The 20376-nt window shown below is 45.6% G+C and overlaps 1 protein-coding gene across 1 annotated transcript in view; it reads right to left on the bottom strand.

Moving 5' to 3' along the window:
* The window catches only part of vps50 (VPS50 EARP/GARPII complex subunit), a 351039-nt gene that overhangs the window by 323533 nt on the left and 7130 nt on the right, over positions 1-20376 (bottom strand). The window contains exon 2 of the mRNA XM_070881083.1: positions 13727-13798. Within this exon, the coding sequence (XP_070737184.1) occupies positions 13727-13798 (72 nt within the window). The remainder of the gene's footprint in view (positions 1-13726; positions 13799-20376) is intronic.

Consider the following 20376-nt stretch of genomic DNA (forward strand, 5'->3'; position numbering starts at 1 on the left):
ACAAGGATCCCCAGGTCCCTCTGTACTGCAGCACTTTGCAATTTTTCTCCATTTAAATAATAATTTGCTTTTCTATTTTTTCTGCCAGTGGATAATCTCACATTTTCCCACATTATGGGCCCAAGTTTCCACATGATTTGCGCCTGATTTTTTAGGAGCAACTGGTGGAGAATGGACTATCTTAGAAATCGCAATTCTCCACATTTTTTGTTTTGCAGTTCTAGTCAGGTAGAACAGTTCTACTTTGGAACAGAATTTTTTCTTCAATAGGGGGTGTGTCCGGCAACTGACGCCTGATTTCAAAGTTTCCACAGTGAAAACGTACTCCAAACTAACTTAGAATGGAGCAAGTGAAGATTTTTGTAGAACTGAAAAAACCTGTTCTACACATTAAAAAATCAGGCGCAGGTTACAAATTAGGCGTCCAGAACGAGGTGGGGGGGGGGGGAAGGAAGTCATTAAATTCTACAATAAATCCTTATTTATACTTCTACAAATAAATCCAATCTGAATAAACATTTATAAGCAAAGAAAAGATTAAATAAACCATCTTCCTACCTGTGTGAAAGTGCTTCAGGCACGGAGAATGCTGCAGTCAGCCTGAGGCGCCCGTTCTTCCCGCAGTGGGGGGGGGGGGGGGGTGAGGAGGCGCCTGTTCTTCCCGCGAAAGTGGGGGGGGGGGGGGGGGGGGGGAGACAGTGAGAAGGCTGCAAGTGCTGATGGCAATGTGCTTTTATAAAAAAATTTTCAAAAATTAAACAGCTACAAAGAACTACAAAAATGGGCGAGTGCCAAAGTTTCCTTCACACTGCGCGTGCGCGTGCTCCAACACTCCAACGCGCAGCGTTGCCGGCAGGAAAAAAACTAATTTAAATAGTACCCGCCCCCTCCCACTTACAAAATCGGGGCCAAACAGACAAGGAGCTGCAGAACGCTCCAGAATTGCGAGTTTTTTTTCCGGCGCTGTTTTAGGCGCGAAAAACGGGCACCCAGCTCGGAGGGGCGCCCGTTTTTTATCGTGTGGAAACTTGGGCCCTCTACTCCATCTGCCAAATTTTTGCCCACTCACTTAGCCTGTCTATATCCCTTTGTAGATTTTTTGTGTCCTCCTCCTTAATAATGGACTCCAGCGTTTTCCCAATGACAGATCTTCGGCTAACTGGTCTATATTTTCCTGCTTTTTGTTTGCCTCCTTTTTTTTTTTTTAAAATAGGGACGTTACGTTAGCAGTTTTCCTATTCGCTGGAACCGCCCCAGAATCTAGGGAATTTTGGTAGATTACAACCAATGCATCCACTATCTCTTCAGCCACTTCTTTTAAGACCCGAGGATGTAAGCCATCAGGTCCAGGGGTCTTGTCTGCCAGTCCCATTATTTTACTGAGTACTACTACTCTAGTGATAGTGATTGTATTAAGCTCCTCCCTCCCTTTCGCCCCTTGATTATCCACTATTGGGATGTTTTTAGTGCCTTCTACCGTGAAGACTGAGACACAATATTTGTTCAATGTCTCTGCCATTTCCCTGTTCCCCATTAATTCCCCAGTCTCATCCCCTCGGGGACCAACATTTACTTTAGCCATTCATTTCCTTTTTATGTACCTGTAGAAACTCTTAATATCTGTTTTTATATTTCGTGCTAGTTTACTTTCACAATCATGTTTTAGTCGTTCTCTACTGGCTTTTAAAAGTTTCCCAATACTCTGGTCCCACTAATCTTGGTCACATTGTATGCCCTTGTTTTCAATTTGATACCTTCCTTTATTTCCTTAGTTAGCCACGGATGGAATAAATTTTTGTTGCGAGTTTATGAAATATCTCCTTAAATGTCTGCCACTGCTCATCAACCATCTCATACTTTAATCTATTTTCCCCAGTCCACTTTAGCCAACTCTGCATTCATAACTTTGTAGTCTCCTTTATCCAAGCTTAGGACACTGGTTTGAGATTCAATTTTCTCACCCTCCAACTGAATTTGAAATTCAACCATGTTTTTGGTCACTCATTCCGAGGATCCTTTACTTGGAGATCATTTATTAATCCTGTCTCATTAGACAGTACCAGATCTAAGATAGCCTGATCCCTGGTTGGTTCCGCAACATACTGTTGAAGGAAAACTATCCCGGATACACTATGAACTCTTCCTCAAGGCTATCCAGGACAATTTGCTTTGTTCAATCAATATGAAGGTTAAAATCACCCATGATTATTGCCCTTCCTTTTTTACAAGCCACTATTTCTTGATTTATACTCCATCCAATAGTGTAACTACTGTTAGGGGACCTATAGACATCGCCCACCAGTGACTTTATCCCCTTATTATTCCTTATCTCCACCCAAACTGATTCAACATCTTGATCTTCTGAGCAGATATCGTTTCTCACTAATGCACTGATCTCATCCTTTTTTTAAACAGTGCTACCCCACCTCCTTTTCCTTTCTGTCTGCCCTGTCGAATTGTCAAATACCCCTGAATATTTAGTTCCCAGTCCTGATCACCTTGCAACCATGTCTCTGTAATGGCTATCAGATCATACACATTTGTATCTATTTGTGCCGTCAACTCATCTTTTATGGCATACAGAGCATACCCACCCCCCGAAATGGCTCACAGACATGGACTATGTACAGCAGGCACCTCAAAACACTGAAGAAGTACCGCCAACACTGCCAACATAGAAAATAGGTGCAGGAGTGGGCCATTCGGCCCCTTCGTGCCTGCACCACCATTCAATATCATAGCTGATCATTCACCTCAGTGCCCCTTTTTCCTGCTTTCTCTCCATATCCCTTTAACCGTAAGAGCCATATCTAACTCCGTCTTGAATATATCCAATGAACTGGCATCAACAACTCTCTGCGGCAGGGAATTCCACGGGTTAACAACTCTGAGTGAAGAAGTTTCTCCTCATCTCAGTCCTAAATGGCCTACCCTTTATCCTTAGACTCTGTGCCCTGGTTCTGGACTTCCCCAACATCGGGAACATTCTTCCTGCATCCAACCTGTCCAGTCCCGTCAGAATTTTATATGTTTCTATGAGATCCCCTCTCATCCTTCTACACTCCAGTGAATAAAGGTCCAGTCGATCCAGTCTCTCCTCATATGTCAGTCGTGCCATCCCAGGAATCAGTCTGGTGAACCTTTGCTGCACTCCCTCAATAGCAAGAACGTCCTTCCTCAGATTACGAGACCAAAACTGAACACAATATTCAAGGTGAGGCCTCACCAAGGCCCTGTACAACTGCAGTAAGACCTCCCTGCTCCGATACACAAAACCCCTAGCTATGAAGGCCAACATACCATTTGCCTTCTTCACCGCCTGCTGTCCCTGCATGCCAACTTTCAATGACTGATGTACCATGACACCCAGGTCTCGTTGCACCTCCCCTTTTCCTAATCTGCCGCCATTCAGATAATATTCTGCCTTCGTGTTTTTGCCACCAAAGTGGATAACCTCACATTTAGCCACGCATTTGCCCACTCACCTAACCTGTCCAAGTCACCCTGCAGCCACTTAGCGTCTTCCTCACAGCTCACACCGCCACCCAGTTTAGTGTCATCTGCAAACTTGGAGATATTACATTCAATTCCTTCATCCAAATCATTAATGTATATTGTAAATAGCTGGGGTCCCAGCACTGAGCCCTGCGGCACCTCACTAGTCACTGCCTGCCATTCTGAAAAGGACCCGTTTATCCCGACTCTCTGCTTCCTGTCTGCCAACCAGTTCTCTATCCACATCAGTACATTACCACCAATACCATGCGCTTTAATTTTGCACACCAATCTCTTGTGTGCGACCTTGTCAAATGCCTTTTGAAAGTCCAAATACACCATATCCATTGGTTCTCCCTTGTCTACTCTACTAGTTACATCTTCAAAAAATTATCGAAGATTTGTCAAGCATGATTTCCCTTTCATAAATCCATGTTGACTTCGACAGATCCTGTCACTGCTTTCCAAATGCGCTGTTATTTCATCTTTAATAATTGATTCCAACATTTTCCCTACTACTGATGTCAGGCTAATAATTACCTGTTTTCTCTCTCCCTCCTTTTTTAAAAAGTGGTGTTACATTAGCTACCCTCCAGTCCATAGGAACTGATCCAGAGTTGATAGGCTGTTGGAAAATGATCACCAATGCATCCACAATTTCTAGGGCCACTTCCTTAAGTACTCTGGGATGCAGACTATCAGGCCCTGGGGATTTATCAGCCTTCAATCCCATCAATTTCCCTAACACAATTTCCCGCCTAATAAGGATATCTTTCAGTTCCTCCTTCTCACTAGACCCTCGGTCCCCTAGTCTTCCTTCGGCAGGATAGGCGCACCAACGTTAGTGTTCTCGCTCAGGCCAACATCCCCAGCATTGAAGCACTGACCATGCTCGATCAGCTCCGCTGGATGGGCCACATCATCTGCATGCCTGACACGAGACTCCCAAAACAAGCGCTCTATGCAATCTGACACAGCAAGCGTGCCCCAGGTGGGCAAAGAAATGCTTCAAGGACATGTTCAAAGCCTCCATTAAAAAATGTAACATCCCCACTGACACCTGGGAATCCCTGGCCCAAGGCCGCTCAAAGTGGAGGAAAAGCATCCGAATCTCTTCACCGACAGCAAGCGTAGAAAGTGGTAGGAGCAGGCGGCAACCCAGGCCCCCCATCCACCCGTTCCTTCAACCACCATCTGCCCCACCTGTGACAAGACTGTAGGTGTCGCATTGGATTCTTCAGTCACCCGAGAACTCATTTTTAGTGTGGAAGCAAGTCATCCTTGACTCCGAGGGACTGCCCATGATGAATTAAGGACAGCCACACGAATTTGTGAAAGGCAAATCGAATTTAAGCAACTTGATCGAGTTTTTTGATGAGGTAGCAGAGAGGGTTGATGAGGGTAATGTGGTTGATGTTGTGTACATGGATTTCCACAAAAGGCGTTTGACAAAGTGCCACATAATCGGCTTGCCAGCAAAATTGAAATAAAAGGGACAGTGGCAGCATGGATACGAAATTGGCTAAGTGACAGTAAACAGAGAGTAGTGGTGAACGGTTGTTTTTCGGACTGGAGGAAAGTATACAGTCGTGCTCCCCAGGGGTCGGTTCTAGGACCACTGCTTTTCTGGATATATATTAATACTTGGATGTGGATGTACAGGGCATAATTTCAAAATTTGCAGATGACACAAAACTTGGAAGTATAGTGAATAGTGAGGAGGAGAGTAATAGACTTCAGGAAGACAGACAGACTGGTGAAATGGGTGGACACATGGCAGATTAAATTTAACCCAGAAAAACGTGATGAAATGCATTTTGGTAGAATGAGGAGGGGACATATAAAGTAAATGGTACCATCCAAATGGGGGTGCACATACAGGGAGAGCTGGGGTTGTGTGTGCATAAATCGCTGAAAGTGACAGGGCAGGGTGAGAAAGCAGTTAACAAGGCTTATGAGATCCTGGGCTTCACAACTAGAAGCATAGAGTACAAAAGTGTGGAAATGATGATGAACCTGTATAAAACACTGATTCGGCCCCAACTGGAGTACTATATCCAATTCTGGGTACCACACATTAGGAAGGATGTGAAGGCCTTAGAGAAGGTGCAGAAAAGATTTACGAGAATGATTCCAGGAATGAGGGACTTCAGTTATGTATAGACTGGAGAAGCTGGAGTTGCTCTGCTTGGAGCAGAGAAGATTGAGAGGAGATTTTAAATAGAGGTGTTCAAAATCATGAGGGGCCTAGACAGAGTAGTTAGAGAGAAACTGTTCCTATTGGCAGAAGGGTCATGAACCAGAGGACACAGATTTAAGGTCATTGGCAAAAGAACCAAAAGAAAAAACATATACGCAACGCGTGGTTAAGATCTGGAATGCATTGCCTGAATGGGTGGTGGAAGCAGACTCACTTATCTTTCAAAGTGGAGTTGAATAAGTATCTGAAGGAAAAAAAAAATTAGGGCTACGGGGAAAGGGCAGGGGAGTGGAACTAGCTGAGAGTCGGCACGGGCTCGACAGGCCGAATGGCATTCTTCCGTACTGTAACCATTCTGTGATTCTGTAAGTTGAGCCAAATAAAGGAGGTTGGTGATGGATGGGGAGTAGTTGTGCTGCTGTTCGAGGAAGAATTGGACCCAAGATTGTTCTGGCAAAAAATAGGAACTGTAAAGGGACTGTGCATCGATGGTGAAAAGGCAACGATTAGGGCCAGGGAACCTGAAATTATCAAAGTAGCAGCAGACATCAGCAGAATCACTGATGTACAGGGGTAGACACTGGACAAAAGAGGTTGGGGAGTGGTGGGGGGGGGGGGGGGGGGGAGAAGAGGGGTGGTTTGGAGTCAAAATAAGAGTTAGAGGAGTCAGCTGATACTTAGCCTGAGCCAAACGGAGGTGTCACTGCCACTCAGCAGCATTCTCAATGAAAAAGTCAAGAAAAGGAAAGAGGCCAAAGGGAGGTATTTTCAAAAAGCCTGTTCACTGAGCATTCAATGTCTTATCTCCTCTGTGTTCTGTATCTGTAAAGCATGCACTCCCATGTTCCGCCACCAGGAGCTCATCCCCTGAAGTCCCAAGGGATCCCAGCATCCCTTGGGAGCACTGTTTTTAAGCCGGCCCCTAAGGCCTGTTCTTCTCTCTGGGGTGTCTTATTAAAGACTGAGGTCACTGTTACTTTAACCTCCCTGTGTGCAGCCATTAGGAACACAATAACTGGCGACGAGAATATGAATTCAACGCAAAGATGGAGCAAACTGTGGGCATCCTGGAGAAGTTCTCGGAGGGTGAGGACTGGGAAGCCTATGTCGAATGGCTAGACCAGTACTTTGTAGCCAACGAGCTGGATGGAGAAGGAAGCGCTGCAAAAAGGAGAGCGGTCCTCCTCAGTCTGCGGGGCACCAACCTACAGCCTCATGAAGAATCTTCTGGCTCCGGTGAAACCCACAGATAAGTCGTATGAGGAGCGGTGTACACTGGTTCGGGAGCATCTTAACCCGAGGGAGAGCGTGCTGATGGCGAGGTAACGGTTCTACACGTGCCAGCGATCTGAAGGTCAGGAAGTGGCGAATTACGTCGCCGAGCTAAGGCAACTTGCAGGACAATGGGAGTTTGATGGCTACCTGGAACAAATGCTCAGAGACTTTTTTGTACTGGACTTTGGCCACGAGACCATCCCACGAAAATTTTTGACTGTAGAGACACCGACCCTCAGTAAGGCCATTGCGATAGCACAGGCATTTATGTCCACCAGTGATGACACCAAACAAATCTCTCAGCACACAAGTGCTAGCAATGTTCATAAATTAACTGGAACTGTGTTTGCGAGCAGAAATGTACAGGGCAGAACCCACGACTCTGCAACTGCCAGCGGGCCTCAGGTGACCCAGATGACTCAAGAGTCCCCAACAAAGGATGAATGCAAGGCAATTCACACCTTGTTAGCATTGTGGAGACTTCCATTCAGCCTATTCATGCCGCTTCAAAGGGTATGTTTGCAAGAGCTGTGGAACAATGGGACACCTCCAACGAGCTTGCAAACGAGCTGCAAAACCTGCTAACCACCACGTGGCAGAGGCAGATCGGTCCATGGTGGATCAAAGCAATTTCGAGCCTGAGAGATGAGGCAGATGCTGAAGTACATGGGGTGCACACATTTGCGCCGAAATGTCCACCTATAATGTGAAATGTAAAATTGAATGGCTTACCCATAGCCATGGAACTGGACACTGGCGCTACTCATCCATCATGAGTAAAAAGATGTTTGAGAGACTGTGGTGCAACAAGGCACTCAGACCAGCCCTGAGCCCCATCCACACGAAACAGAGAACATACACCAAAGAGCTGATCACTGTCCTGGGCAGCGCCATGGTCAAGGTCACTTACGAAGGCTCGGTGCACGAACTGCCACTCTGGATTGTCCTGGACGATGGCCCTACACTGGCTGGGCAAAATCCGCTGGAATTGGGATGACATCCGAGTGCTATCTCATGTCGATGAGGCCTCATGTACCCAGGTTCTGAACAAATTTCCTTCCCTTTTTGAGCTAGGCATTGGAAACTTTTCCGGGACAAAGGGGTGCAGATCCACTTGGTCCCAGAGGCATGACCCATTCACCACAAGGCACGAGCGGTATCTCACATGATGAGGGAGAGAGTGAAAATCAAGCTGGACAGGCTGCAACGTGAGGACATCTCCACCTCCACCTCCACCTCCACCTCCACCTCCACCTCCACCTCCCCAGTGGAATTCAGCGAGTGGGTCAGCCCAATTGTTCCAGTACTCAAAAGTGATGGCACGGTCAGAATTTGCGGCGATTAAAAGTAACTATTAATCGTTTCTCGCTACAGGACCAATACACGCTACCTAAAGCGGACGACCTATTTGCGACGCTGGCAGGAGGCAAGACGTTCACCAAGCTTGACCTGACTTCGGCCGACATGACGCAGGAGCTGGAGGAGTCTTCCAAGGGCCTCATCTGCATCAACACGCACAAGGGACTGTTCATCTACAACAGATGCCCGTTTGGAATTCGGTCGGCTGCAGCGATCGCCCAGAGAAACATGGAGAGCCTACTCAAGTCGGTACCACGCACGGTGGTTTTTCAGGACGACATATTGGTCACGGGTCGGGACACCGCCGAGCACCTACAAAACCTGGAGGAGGTCCTCCAGCGACTGGATCGCGTAGGGCTGCGGCTGAAGAGGTCAAAATGCATCTTCATGGCAACAGAAGTGGAGTTTTTGAGGAGAAAGATCACGGCGGACGGCATTTGGCCCACAGACGCCAAGACAGAGGCTATCAGGAACGTGCCCAGGCCACAGAACTTCACGGAGCTGCGGTCATTCCTGGGACTCCTCAACTATTTTGGTAACTTCCTACTGGGGTTAAGCACCCTGTTAGCGCCCCTACATGTGTTATTGCGTAAAGGTGAGAACTGGGTATGGGGAAAAAAATCAAGTAATTGCTTTTGAGAAAGCCAGAAACATTTTATGCTCCAACAAGCTGCTTGTATTGTATAACCCGTGTAAAAGACCTGTGCTAGCATGTGACACGTCGTCATATGGAGTCGGGTGTGTATTACAAGCTAACGTTGCGGGGAAGTTGCAACCTGTCGCCTATGCCTCCAGGAGCTTGTCTAAGGCCGAGAGGGCCTACAGCATGATTGAGAAAGAGGCATTAGCGTGTGTGTTCGGGGTAAAGAAAATGCATCAGTACCTGTTTGGCCTCAAATTTGAGCTGGAAACCGATCACAAGCCCCTCACATCCCTGTTCGCTGAAAATAAGGGGATAAATACTAATGCCTCAGCCCGCATACAAAGGTGGGCACTCGTGCTATCAGCGTATAACTATACCATCCTCCACAGGCCAGGCACAGAGAACTGTGCGGATGCTCTCAGTCGGCTACCATTGCCCACCACGGGGGTGGAAATGGCGCACCCTGCAAACTTGTTGATGGTGGCACAGCCCGCAGACTTGTTGATGGTCATGGAAGCGTTTGAAAATGATAAATCACCTGTCACGGCCCGCCAGATTAGGACTTGGACCAGCCAAGATCCTCTGCTGTCCGTAGTAAAAAACTGTGTACTGCATGGGAGTTGGGCCAGCATCCCTGTTGAAATGCAAGAGCCAATCAAACCGTTCCAGCGGCGAAAGGACGAGCTGTCCATTCAGGCAGACTGCCTGTTGTGGGGTAACCGCGTAGTGCTACCAAAAAAGGGCAGGGAGACGCTCATCTCTGATCTCCACAGCACACACCCGGGTATAGTAATGATGAAAGTGATAGCCAGCTCCCACGTGTGGTGGCCCGGTACCGACTCTGACTTAGAGTCCTGTGTAGAGTACAGCAATGCAGCGTATGTGCTCAGTTGAGCAACGTGCCCGGAGAGGCACCACTAAGTTTGTGGTCCTGGCCCTCCAGACCATGGCGACTATGCAGGCCCGTTCCTCGGTAAAATTTTCCTGGTGGTGGTGGATGCTTTTTCAAAATGGATTGAATGTGAAATAATGTCAGGAAGCACCGCCACCGCCACCACTGAAAGCCTGAGGATCATGTTTGCCACCCATGGCCTGCCTGACATACTGGTCAGTGACAACGGGCCATGTTTCACCAGTGCCGAATTTAAAGAATTCATGACCCGCAATGGAATCAAACATGTCACCTCGGCCCCGCTTAAACCAGCCTCCAATGGGCAGGCAGAGCGGACAGTACAAACAATCAAACAGAGCCTTAAACGAGTCAGAGAAGGCTCACTCCAAACCCGCCTGTCCCGAGTGCTGCTCAGCTACTGCATGAGACCCCACTCACTCACAGGGGTGCCCCCGGCTGAGCTACTCATGAAAAGGACACTAAAAACCAGATTCTCGCTGGTTGACCCCAAACTGCATGATCAGGTAGAGAGCAGGCAGCAGCAACAAAATGTAAACGATGGTCGCGCCACTGTGTCACGGGAAATTGATCTGAATGACCCTGTGTATGTGCTAAACTATGGACATGGTCCTAAGTGGATTCCGGGCACAGTGATAGCTAAAGAAGGGAATAGGGTGTTTGTAGTCAAACTAGACAATGGACAAATTTGCAGAAAGCACCTGGACCAAACGAGGCTGCAGTTCACAGACTGCCCTGAACAACCCACAGCAGACACCACCTTTTTCGAGCCCACAAAACACACCCAAAGGATCAACGACACCAAGCCGGACCAGGAAATCGAACCCATCTCGCTCAACAGCCCAGCAAGGCCAGGCTCACCTAGCAGCCCTGCAGGGCCAACAACACGCCAGCCCAGCGAGGGCACAGCCAACACACCAGAACAGACATTTGTATCGAGGCGGTCCACCAGAGAAAGAAAGGCTCCCGACCGCCTCACCTTGTAAATAGTTTTCACTTTGACTTTAGGGGGGGGGGGGGGGGGGGCGGGGAAGTGATATTTTGTATCTGTAAAGCATGTACTCCCATGTTCCGCCACCAGGGAGCTCATCCCCTGAAGTCCCAAGGGATCCCAGCATCCCTTGGGAGCACTGTATATAAGCCGGCCCCTAAGGCCTATTCCTCACTCTGGAGTGTCTTATTAAAGACTGAGGTCACTGTTACTTTAACCTCCCTGTGTGCAGCCTCATCTGTATTAGGAACACAATACTCTCTGTGGTAGAAGTCAGCATTTCTAATTGACAATTACTGATCACAGTCTCTTCCCACCTCATTTTGTTCAGTCCCATTTAAGACTCAGACATTTCCAGTTCTGATGAGTTTACACCTGAAACATAGTTTACAGATATCAAACATGTTCCAGAACTTTTGTTTGTTTTCTCATGCCATTGCAAACCGAACCATCACATTTCGCCTTTACCTACTTCACAACAAATGTTCGTTGATCAGTATTAGTAGTGTCCCACCATTTAGCCCAAGTGGTAACCATCTCCATTTATCAAAAGATCGTTCAGTCAGCCAGTACTTCATTTTCAATAAATGTACTAAAAAAAATTAAAACTGCACTCAGGTCATCAGATGTCTAAAATTTCAAAGCTGTCAATTCCTTGAGGTGTTCGAGAATGAACAAGGCACAAATCAGAAGTGTGATGGAATGCTCTTCATTTGCCTGGATGAGTGCAGCTCCAACAACACTCAAGAAGCTCGACACCATCCAGGACAAAGCAGCCCGCTGAATGGCTCCCCATCCAGCACCTTAAACATTCACTCTCTCCACCACTGGCGCACCGTGGCTGCAGTGTGTATCAGTTACAAGATGCACTGCAACAACTTGCCATGGCTTCTTCGACAGCACCTCCCAAACCTGTGACCTCGACCACCTAGAAGGACAAGGACAGTAGGAGCATTGAAACACCACCACCAAGTTCCCCTTAAAGTTACACACCATCCTGACTTGGAAATATATCGCCATTCCTTCATCGTCGCTGGGTCAAAATCCTGGGACTCCCTCCCTAACAGCACTGTGGGAGTACCTTCACCTCACGAACTGCAGAGGTTCAAGGCGGCGGCACGCCACAACCTTCTCAAGGGTAATTAGGGATGAACAATAAATGCCAGCCCTGCCAGCAACACCCAAATCCTATGAATGAATTAAAAAAATATCAACCTCATTCTTCCACTGGTCATACGGTTCAAATTCTGAGAACGTCAGAAGGCAATCGTACCTCGACTATTTCAACTTGCTTTCTACAATTTTCCACAATATGCCACTAGGTAGCTTTCAAAAGTTTTGTGCCCCAGAATAAATCATAGTTTCCAACCTTCACTTTTAGGCAACCATTCTCTGCTACCATGTAAAAGGTGGATAGAACACTGGAGCCTCGTCTTCAGTCACTTACAAGCCTTTTAGAGACATATCAAGATAAGCTCACCACCTTCCTCCCTTCCCGAGCCTGCTCCCATATATATGAACACAAGAGTTCCCAATTAATACCTATCACCTGAATACAATTAACACTTGGCGTGTTGACAACATAGTCATTAAAATACGTTTCTCCTGTATACTGAAGGCGATACTCTGATGAACTTAAACTTGTCTATTTTCCTTAGGTGACTGCTTGGCCTTTGAGTCACGCTCAGTGGACGGCTGTTTGCTAGAATACAAATTTATATTAGCTGGTTTGTCAATACATTAAACTTGACACACCATTTATTCACAACCTCATATAAAGTACTGTAGCGTATTCATTACATTACTCAGTGATAAAACGTTTTGTACTCAGTTTCTTGCCCAAGTATTATTGGAATGATTTTTAAAACTTCTAATACACTATAAGGGACACAAGTTAACTGTTGCAGAAAATGTTTATAACATTCTCCTGTTCAACAAATTGTTGTTCTCCTTGGAGCAGAGAAGGCTGAGAAGATCTAACAGAGGTGTTTAAAATCAAGTAAATAAAGATAAACTGTTTCCAAAGGCTGAAGGGTCAATAACCAGAGGGCACAGATTTCAGGTAATTGGCAAAAGAACCAGAAGCGACGTGAGGAAAACATTTTTTTATGCAACAAGGGGTTAGGATTTGGAATGCACTGCCTGAGAACAGATTTGATTCAATAGTAGCTTTCAAAAGGGTACAGGTTGAACCTCCCTTATCCGGAACCATTCCCGGCCACTGGGTGGTGCATGCGCAGAACTCCGACATGAACAAAGTGAAGTCCTTCCTCATTGTTGACACTCTCAATTGCTGGCTTGACCCCGCAATCCACCACCCACCTCCCATGATCTCTCGACCACACTCCCAGCCCCAAGCCAGCCAGCCCCGATATCCCCTTGCTCAATACCTGTACCATCCAATTTAACATGACCATCCCTCGTCCAGAAAAATCCCTTATCCAGAACAGGCCAGATCCGGAGGGTCCCGGATAACCTGTATTGGATAAATACTTCGAAAGAGCTGCCACAGACTTGATGGGCCGGATGGCCTCCTCCTGTGCAGTACTATTCTATAATTTTATTCATTTGTGAATAACCTTCCAGTATCATTGTAAATGATTATATATTTTCTCCATTAGTCTTCCTCATTGCTAATATACCAAATTATTTTTTTTTGGGGGGGAGGGGGGGGGGGGGAGATTTTTCTACCGTTTCTGTTAAACATTTAATGAACTGCCAGAGTACTTCTGTTCCAAAAAAAGAGAAATGGGATTATTAAACGGCCCTGTCAGCCCATATAGAAAATTTCATTATGCATGAACCAGTTATACACCACAAAAAGGTAGGCAATATGACAAATTTTGACAATACCTTGCTGGGGATTCGAAAATTTTCCACAGGAGATTTGACCTCTGGGAGACTTTCTTGGGGACTTTTCAGGCCCTGCAAGTAAAAAAAACAAAACCAAATGCTTAGTGTTGGAATAAATCAATGACAACAATCATAATACAGAAAAACATATAAACTCTTCAACATGCTATGCTGTACTTTGCATCCCAATTCAAAACTAGCAGTACTGCTGAAGTGTACCAGCTTCAAGACTAATTCTCCATCGTAGAATAGAGCTGCACCAGGGTCAACAATAATGTTCTGTAACAATGGACATCGTATTGAGTTGCTCATACAGCAATTGATTTTTTTCCATAAATACATCAATTTTTTAAAAAACATTTTTCATCTTTCATAATCTTCATTTGGGATATTTTGCAATATGAAACTTTTACAGCAATGTGCTGATAAACTTTAATGATGTGATACAGCACTCTTAATTTATCCTCTCAAATTTCACCCAACACCAGTGACCACCAGCAACCCCCAATATAGTGTTGCAAAGTGCAAAGCAAACCTGAGTGGGAGCACAACGATCAGAGTGAATAAAGAGCATGGCGGCAGGAGCCCGAGACCAGAGGAGCAAACCCAAGTGGGAGCACAGCAAGCGGAGTGACTAAAGAGCGTGGTGAAAAGAAAAAAAAAAATCGAAGCGTGACATCACAAGAGAGCAGGTAGGTGATTGGTTGGTGCGTCTAACAGCTTTTCTTTGCTGTCTAAGTTCGGGAAGAGGTTTAAATTAAGAGTCGAGAAACTGTAACTTGCTAGTACTTATTAAATCAACTTAGGACAGATAAAATAAAACAAACAATAAAACTAAAATATCGATTGAATAAAAGCTTTAACTAATTAATAAATAAAACAAGGTTAGAGATGGCAGGGCAGGCGGTGTATCATAACTGCAACATGTGGGAGCTGGCGGAGAGCATCGTGATCCCGAGCACCCACATCTGCAGTAAGTGTCTGCAACTCGAGGAACTTCGGCTCAGAGTTGTTGAGCTGGAATACGAGCTGCAGACATTGCGATGCATCAGGGAGGGAGAAAGTTACCTGGACACTTTGTTCCAGGAGGCAGTCACACCCTTAACGTTAAATAGTACTTTAGAGTTAGTCAGGAGCAGGAGGGTGTGACTGCGAGAAAGGAAGGTATGGGAACCCAGAATATAGTGATAGAGGAGCCTCAATCCTTGACCCTGTCCAGCAGGTACGAGGTACTTGCTCCCTGTATGGATGAGGAAAGGGACTGCAGGGAGGATAGGCAAACTGACCACGCCACCGTGGTACAGGGGGCCATCGAAGTGGGCGGAGGAAGGAAGGAAGGAATGTGGTAATGATAGGGGACAGTATAGTCGGGGATAGATACCATTCTCTGCATCCGCGACAGGGAGTTCCAGAGGTTGTGTTGCTTACCCGGTGCCAGGGTTAAAGATATCTCCTCGCGGCTGGAGAAGAACTTGGAGTGGGAGGAGGAGGATCCAGTTGTCATGGTCCATGTAGGAACCAATGACATAGATAGAACTAAGAATGAGGTTCTGTTGAGAGTCTAAATTAATAAGCAGAATCTCAAGGTTATTATCTCTGGATTACTATCTGAGCCACATGCAAATTGCATAGGGTCAAGCAGATCAGAGAGTTAAATGTGTGGCTCAAAGAGTGGTGTGGAAAGAAGCGGTTTCAATTCATGGGGCCTGGCACCAGAGCTGGGGAAAGAGGGAGCTGTTCCATCGGGACGGGCTCCACTTAAACCGGATTGGGACTTGTGTCCTGGCGAATCGAATAACTAGGACCTCTAATTCTGTCCTCTTGAGCATCCCTGATTATAATCGTTCAACCATTAGTGCCTTCTGTTGCATGGGCCCCAAGCTCTGGAATTCCCTGCCTAAACCTCTCCGCCTCTCTACCTCCTCCTTTAAGATGCTCCCTAAAACCTACCTCTTTGACAAAGCTTTTAGTCACCTGCTCTAATTTGTCCTTGTGGCTCGGTGTCAATTTTTTAATCTCATAATATTCCTGTGATACACCTTGGGACGTTTCACTACGTTAAAGGCGCTATATAAATACAAGTTGTTGTTGTTGATAGGACTTTAAACTAAAAAATGTGTGGGGGAGCAGTGGTCGGGTGAGGGAAAATTTAGAAAGTTAAAGAGAAAGGACAAGGCAATAGTGCAGGGTAGCAATATGGGTAATGATAATCAGAGTGTGACAGAAAGGGACAGAGCGTATGTACAAACATAAGAGTGTACCAGCAAATAGGGTCAGAGTAGGGAAAAATGGTAATAGTAAAGCGATAAAATTAAACGCCCTTTATCTGAATGCATGCAGCATTCATAACTAGATGGATGAATTGATGGCACAAGTAGAAACACATGGGTATGATCTTATAGTCATTACAGAGACCAAAATGGCCAAGGCTGGGAACTGAATATTTCAGGATAGGTACAAAAGAAAAGGTGGGGTAGCTCTGCTAATAAAGGATGAGATCAGTACAGTACTGAGAAGTGATCTTGGCTCAGAAGATCAAGATGTCGAATCAGTTTGGGTGGAGATAAGAAATAGCAAGGGAAAGTCACTGGTGGGAGTAGTCTATAGGCCCCCTAACAGTAGCTATACTGTAGGACAGAGTATAAATCAAGAAATAATGGGGGCTTGTAAAAGGTACTGCAATAATCGTGGGTGACTTTAATCTTCATATAGATTGGACAAATCAAATTGGCACAGGTAGCCTTGAGGACAAGTTCACAGAGTGTATTCGGGACAGTTTCTTAGAACAATACATTGTTGAACGAACCAGGGAACAGGCTGTTTTAGATCTGGTAATGTATAATAAGACAGGATTAATTAATGATCTCCGTAGTAAAGGATCTTCTAGGCTGACGATACAAAGTTAGGTGGGAAAGCAAGTTGTGAGGAGGACTCAAAGAGTCTGCAAAGGGATATAGACAGGTTAAGTGAGTGGGCAAAAAATTGGCAGATGGAGTTTAATGTGGGAAAATGTGAGGTTATCCACTTTGGTAGGAAGAATAGAAAAGCAAAATATTATTTAAATGGAGAGACTACAGAATGCTGCAGTAGAGGGATCTGGGTGTCCTCATACATGAAACACAAAGTTAACATGCATGTACAGCAAGTAATTAGGAAGGCAAATGGAATGTTGGCCTTTATTGCAAGGGTGATGGGAGTATAAAAGTAGGAAAGTCTTGCCACAACTGTACATGGTGTTGGTGAGGCCACACCTAGAGTACTGCGTACAGTTTTGGTCTCCCCTTATTCAAGGAGGAATACACTTGCATTGGAGGCAGTTCGGAGAAGGTTCACTAGGTTGATTCCTGGGATGAAGGGGTTGGCTTATAAGGAAAGGTTGAGCAGGATGGGCCTATACTCATTAGTTTACAATCTATATTAACGACTTGGAGGAAGGGACTGAGTGTTACGTAGCCAAGTTTGCTGACGATACAAAGATAGGAGGAAAAGCAATGTGTGAGGAGGACACACAAAATCTGCAAAAGGACATAGACAGGGTAAGTAAGTGGGCAAAAATTTGGCAGGTGGAGTATAATGTTGGAAAGTGTGAGGTCATGCACTTAGACAGAAAAAAATCAAAGAACAAGTTATTATTTAAATGGAGAAAGATTGCAAAGTGCTGCAGTACAGCAGGACCTGGGGATACTTGTGCATGAAACACAAAAGGTTAGTGTGTAGGTACAGCAAGTGATCAGGAAGGCCAATGGAATCTTGGCCTTTATTGCAAAGGAGATGGAGTATAAAAGCAGGAAAGTCTTGCTATAGTTGTACAGGGTATTGGTGAGGCCACACCTGGAATACTGCGTGCAGTTTTGGTTTCAATATTTACGAAAGGATATACTTGCTTTGGAGGCAGTTCAGAGAAGGGTGACTAGGTTGATTCCGGAGATGAGGGGGTTGACATATGAGGAAAGGTTGAGTAGGTTGGACCTCTACTTATTGGAATTCAGAAGAATGAGAGGTGATCTAAGGGGGCTTGATAAGGTGGATACAGAGAGGATGTTTCCACTGATAGGGAAGACTAGAACTAGAGGGCATAATCTTAGAATAAAGGGCCACCCATTTAAAACTGAGATGAGGAGAAATTTCTTCTCAGAGGGTTGTGGATCTGTGGAATTCGCTGCCTCAGAGAGCTGTGGAAGCTGGGACACTGAATAAATTTAAGACAGAAATAGTGTGTTTCTTAAACAATAAGGGGTTATGGAGAGAGGACAGGGAAGTGGACCTGAGTCCATGATCGGATCAGCCATGATCATACTAAATGGCGGAGCAGGCTTGAGGGGCCGTATGGCCTACTCCTGTTCCTATTTCTTATGTTCTTATGAATGAGAGATGATCTTATTGAAACATAAAAGATTCTGAGGAGGCTTGACAGGATAGATGCAGAGAGGATGTTTCCCCTCGTGGAGGAATCTAGAACTAGGTGGCGCATTTTCAGAATAAGGAGTCGTCCATTTAAGACAGAGACGAGGAGGAATTTCTTCTCTCAGAGGGTTGTGAATCTTTGGAATTCTCTACCCCAGAGAGCTGTGGAAGCTGAGTCATTAAATATATTCAAGGCTGAGAGAGACATATTTTTGAACTATAGGAGAGTCAAGGGTTATGGGGAGTGGGCAAGAAAGTGGAGTTGAGGCCAAGATCAGATCAACCATGATCTTATTGAATGGTGGAGCAGGTTCGAGGGACCGTATGGCCGACTACTGTTCCTATTTCTTATGTTCTTGTGTTCTAAAATATTCTCTCCAGACACAACACAAGTTTAGAAGGGCAAAATTCTATAAAGTAGCGGTTAATATTTTTCATAGTTTAAGTGCAGTAAGAACATTTCATATACTCATTATTCTGCTTCAAAGACAACTCTGCAATCATTCGAAGCTTGTTTTAACCTGTACTGAGAACTGGTATAAATATTTGAAGTTAGTCACTTGTGGTTCACTACCTACGCAACAATATTGCACCTGCAGCTAAGAAATACAGTGTGAATCACAGCCTTCAAAGGTATTTGAACTCTTTAATTCTTGCAGAACATTAGCAGTTTCAGCTGGGATTGGAGAAAATCATTTCCTATATTGCTAAACTGCATTGTTTGAATTGGTGTCAATAGAGAACAGTGCATACAGTGTCCCTCACACTCAAACCCTGCAACGTTTGAAATGAGATGGAATGTTAATTAAAAAATAAATGTTCTGGTGCAGTGGGTTAGACTCTTGGACTTAACCTCTGGGACTCGAGTTCAAATTCAACCCAGATTGATGGGATGAAAGTCTCCTCTGCCTGCTTATTTTGAACTTTGTGGGCCTGCAAAAGGCTGCTCTCTCATTGATGGCTACACAGGTTCTACATGATTTCAAGCCAGTTGCTTGTGCATATTGGCCGACAGCACAAAATTATTCCAAATTCAGTACTAATAGGCAATCTCACTCAGAGACCACAGGGTGGCTCATGTGGGAAACGAAAAAATGTCATATTGTGCAGTCAGAGCTGCTCGAGGTTGGGACTGAGGCATGTTGGGAAGAGAGTTTGTGGCTGTGCTATTCCTAATCTGGGATTGCTTGATGCCAACACCTGTGTCCAAAATGGGTCATCATCATCATCATAGGCAGTCCCTTGAAATCAAGGAAGACTTGCTTCCACTCTAAAAGTGAGTTCTCAGGTGTCTGTACAGTCCAATATGGGAATTACAGTCTCTGTAACAGATGGGATAGACAGTCGTTGAAGGAAAGGGTGGGTGGGGAGTCTGGTTTGCCACTCCTCCCGCTGTCTGCGCTTGGTTTCTGCATGCTTTCGGCGACAAGACTCGAGGTGCTCAGCGCCCTCCCGGATGCTTTTTCTCCACTTAGGGCGGTCTTGGGCCAGGGATTCTCGGGTGTCGGTGGGGATGTTGCGCAATCAAGGAGGCTTTGAGGGTGTCCTTGAAACGTTTCCTCTGCCCACCTGCGGCTCGCTTGCCGTGTAGGAGTTCCGAGTAAAGCGCTTGCTTTGGGAGTCTCGTGTCGGGCATACGGACAATGTGGCCCGCCCAACGGAGCTGGTCGAGTGTGGTTGGTGCTTCGATGCTGGGGATGTTGGCCTGATCGAGAACACTGACGTGGGTGCGTCTATCCTTCCAGTGGATTTGCAGGTAGACTTCCATTCATTAAAATTAGCCTCATTTGAAAAGCACAAAACAATTTAAAAGGGGGAAAATGAATTTATGTTGAACATAGCATTTACTCATGATTCTGCTGAACACAACAACAACTTAATCATACAAGGCCCTCACAGTTGTGATGGGATTGTTGTAAAAACCCAACTGGTTCTGTAATGTTCTTCAGGGAAGGGAACCTGCTACCTCTAACTGGTCTGGCCTGTATGACTCCAATCCCACCCTAACCTGTAGAATTCTTTACCCCAGAAAGTTGTTGAGGGCAGTTCGTTAGATATATTCAAAAGGGAGTTAGATGTGGCCCTTATGGCTAAAGGGATCAAGGGGTGTGGAGAGAAAGCAGGAATGGGGTACTGAAGTTGCATGATCAGCCATGATCATATTGAATGGTGGTGCAGGCTCGAAGGACCGAATGGCCTACTCCTTTGCCTATTTTCTACGTTTCTATGTTTCTACATCATTGACT

This window comes from Pristiophorus japonicus, chromosome 5 (genome assembly GCF_044704955.1).
Source record: "Pristiophorus japonicus isolate sPriJap1 chromosome 5, sPriJap1.hap1, whole genome shotgun sequence".
NCBI classification, from domain to species: Eukaryota; Metazoa; Chordata; class Chondrichthyes; family Pristiophoridae; genus Pristiophorus; species Pristiophorus japonicus.